Here is a 3,494-nt window from a genome sequence, read left to right on the forward strand (position 1 = left end):
GGGTTCTTCACTGGCTGAGCCAGATTTAGAAGTCTATGGTCTGAGCATAGAGTTGAAAAGAAAACACAGGAGACTTGAGTTTCCTCTAGCATCACCTCTCTATCCCAGTTCCTATGTGTCTCTCTGTCTCAGCCTGTCTCTCTCTCTATTCCAGCTCCTATGTGTCTCTCTGTCTCTCTCTCTGTCTCTCTCTCTCTGTCTCTCTCTCTCTGTCTCTCTCTCTCTGTCTCTCTCTCTCTGTCTCTCTGTCTCTCTCTCTCTCTCTCTCTCTCTCTCTCTCTCTCTCTCTCTCTCTCTCTCTCTCTCCACACCTTCCTCCACATTTCAGTTAAGTCAGGAATGGAGTTCTGAGCCGAGAATTTGGGTATCTGATAACTCCAAGAGAAACTCAAGAGACTCCGAGCCACATCTTTATTTGAAATGCAGATCAGGCTTCAAGTGCTGGGTGACAGGAGTCCAGACAAATATAAAACCGGAGAATGACATAAAACTCGGGCGACCAGCTGCAGCAGTTCTGATCTGTAGATCCTAGTACCTGGGGTATTTGGTTTGGTGTAGTATGGTTTAAGCTTTTGTTTTTTCTTTTCCCCCTTTTTCCTTATGGTTACAAGATAGCTGCAAAAAGCCTAAGTACTGGAGTACATGTTGCTCAGAAAAGACAGGAAACTAAACATTTTGACTTTTGTTCCCCCTTCACACCCATCTTTAAGTCGATCTAAGGTCCTTAAAGTCTATATTAAGAAAAAAGTACAGAGTGAAAAAAATAACAACAGCAAATAATTGGTGGGGAAAACCAGAGCTGACGTCATTACCATCAACGGAAGAAACAACACAGCCTTGGAACGAGGTTAGGTAGGCTTCTACAGAGTGGCCAGGCTAGCAGTCTCTATAGACCTAGGGGTGGAACTAGCTAGAATTTGCACACGCAACAGTTTCCACAATAATGCATGCCATCTGCTCCTCATGAGAAACTACTGATGTGTTTCTTCCCAACTCCAGCCTAAAGAAGGTAGGGAAATCCCAGCAAAATGAAAACCAACGCAAACAAGATTAAACCCAAAGAGCTGATAGCTACCATCTGGTCATCTCTATAAAGGTGTGTGGCACTTGTGGATCATCATGAAGGGTTGACAGCCTCCTATACTGCACACAGGACCCCAGGAGGCCAGCGATGATGTGATAACCAGGCTCCCACAATAAGCTGTATTTGGCCCAACGAGAAAGAACTTGCAGGCAGAGGGCCATGGGGGTGGCGATTCACTATGACTAGCTGCAGGTGGGTACACTGTGTAACACAACAGGGCTTCATGAGATGAACAGCAAACTTCATGTGGGCTAAAAGTTGGAGCAGAGATCGAGTAGCCATGTCAGCAACTTGTATGGTATGGGACCCAAAGAAGAAGGCAGCAAGAATGGGGCTGATGAGTTCTTGTGTGCTCATGTTCTTTGCAAGTCTTTCAGAGGGCGGAGTAGTTCTTCTTTGAAGCCGGTTTCTTACGCTATTGCCCTTGGAAAACTTCTCACATCATCTCATACTGATGGGCCATGATGAACCGGGACAGACAGCAGGAAAGCCTCATGCCAATCAGCTGGGAAAACGTGACTACAAAGAGCACTCCAATGACAATGCCCGTGTTTCCCTCCAAGAAATCCATCATCCGATTATAGCAGCCCCTCTGGTTAACTTTGGTGGCAGCCACAGTCAGGTTGTGCAGATCCTGGGGGTCACAATCACTTTCATTCTTACAGCAGCTGTGGGGGATGCCATGATCCAGGAAGTAGGGACTGGTTTCCCAGTTGGTGTAGTTGGTTACACCACAGCAGGCCAGGGAATACTGCACCTGGTCCACCGCCTGGCTCTTCTCACCCTGGCCATTATAATTCTGCACAGCGTTGGTGTAAATCTTCAGGAAGCTGGCCTTGATCTCACGGTGAAACAGAAGCCCTGAGATGCTAGCAACAAGCTCAGCCAGAAACACCAGCAACAGAAACAGAGCATACAACTTCAGCATCCATGGGCTACCTCGGCATACAGCAATGCATCCAAATAGACCAAAGCTGACAATCATGGTGCCAGTGCCAATGAGCACAGAGGGAACATCTGTGGAGTTCCTGGCAATAGATAAATAGATGCCCAGGGTAAGCTTTCCCCAGACTCCAATAAATAACAGGATCACCCCGGTAATCCAAAACACAAAGGAGTATAGGAGGAGGAGGGTTTTGAAACAGATCGCCAAAAATTTGATCTCCATTCTCCCCAGTGCCACAATATTGCTCCCAGAGACAGAAAAAGTCAGTGTTTCCAAGTTGACTCTTCCTATATGATCCTTGCTGCAGGTTTGCTCAATTTCCCCAAGACTTCACTGACCTCTGCTAGTCTGATTGGCAAAGAAAAGACTCCAGAGAATGAGGTTCTTGTTTTCTGTGTTTGGAGGACTGTTTTACAGTAGACCAGCTTCTTTCTGGGAGGTGGAAACAGTGGAAGCCTAGGCCTCCCCACTCCTTCCCTATTCGCTGTATTCCTCTACTCTATAGTTCTGAATTCCCTTCCTCCCCTGTTCTTTTCCCTCATGAGCACTGGTCACTGGCATTTCCCCTTCATTGCTGAAATACTGCTCTCTCAAGCCCTAGCCCACCTGCAGTGCAAGGGATGACATTGGTGTCCCCTTTCCCCAAGAAAGATATTGGTGCTGGCCCTTCTCATTGTCCCGCCCCGACAGGTCACAGGTTGTCAAAGCATGGCCCTCTAGCAGCTGGCTATCTACTTACATTGTGACCCAGGGTCTTGCTCATAATGAGGAACCCTGTGGTCACTACATACAGGTGCTGGCAGAGACAAAGAAATGGAGAGAAAAGGCAAGGCTTTTGAAGGCAAGCACAAGTCTAAGCTCCGTGTTCCATTTTGACTCTTACATACTAAAGATGGTTGAAAGTTTTTGCTATCTCTTTTTTATATATATAAAGAAACAGAGCCCATCCTATGCCCTTCAAGGTAGGCTGGTTTAAATGATTTCCTTGACCAATAGATCATTACAGACAAGATGATTTAGGAAGGCAAGTCATAAGAGGTCTTGTCAATTTTTGCTATCTCTAACTTGGGGGAGGCCACCACTTCCATGAAGAAGTCCAACTATCCTGGGCTTCCACTTTGCCAAGAAGCACAAACAATAGGAAGGAGGAAGTCAAGCCCAGGCAAGTGCAGGCGCAAAGAGTGAACTTGGAATTCCCATCCCAGCAATCATGATTTGAAGACCATCCAAGGGATCTGAAAGATCACTAGCACCAAGCTGCTCAATGCCTGATCCACAAACTCTTGAACTGACAGAAAAGCAAGTATCATCCACAGCTAAGCTTTGGGTATGAATTTTGCTGCAGTGGATGAGTAGGCCAAGGAACACTGGGAAAATCCTCATCCTTCTAGGAGCATTCATTTCCTTAAATCCAAACGGACCAAGGATTGTATCTTTGTTACTGTCATTTATTTCAGATGGCCC

The 3,494-nt window shown here is 46.3% G+C and overlaps 1 protein-coding gene across 1 annotated transcript; it reads right to left on the reverse strand.

The window, feature by feature from the left end:
* Positions 1–1,520: 1,520 nt before the first annotated feature.
* LOC130865491 (tetraspanin-7-like) lies at positions 1,521–2,252 on the reverse strand. Its single transcript, XM_057756566.1, has one exon. It carries the CDS (start codon positions 2,250–2,252, stop codon positions 1,521–1,523), a length of 732 nt encoding a protein of 243 aa, XP_057612549.1.
* Positions 2,253–3,494: the final 1,242 nt, after the last annotated feature.

This window comes from Chionomys nivalis, chromosome 23 (genome assembly GCF_950005125.1).
Source record: "Chionomys nivalis chromosome 23, mChiNiv1.1, whole genome shotgun sequence".
Classification (NCBI taxonomy): domain Eukaryota; kingdom Metazoa; phylum Chordata; class Mammalia; order Rodentia; family Cricetidae; genus Chionomys; species Chionomys nivalis.

Excerpts from the sequence above, each read along its gene's own strand:
- LOC130865491 (XM_057756566.1), bottom strand. The coding sequence starts at position 2,252 with ATGGAGATCAAATTTTTGGCGATCTGTTTCAAAACCCTCCTCCTCCTA.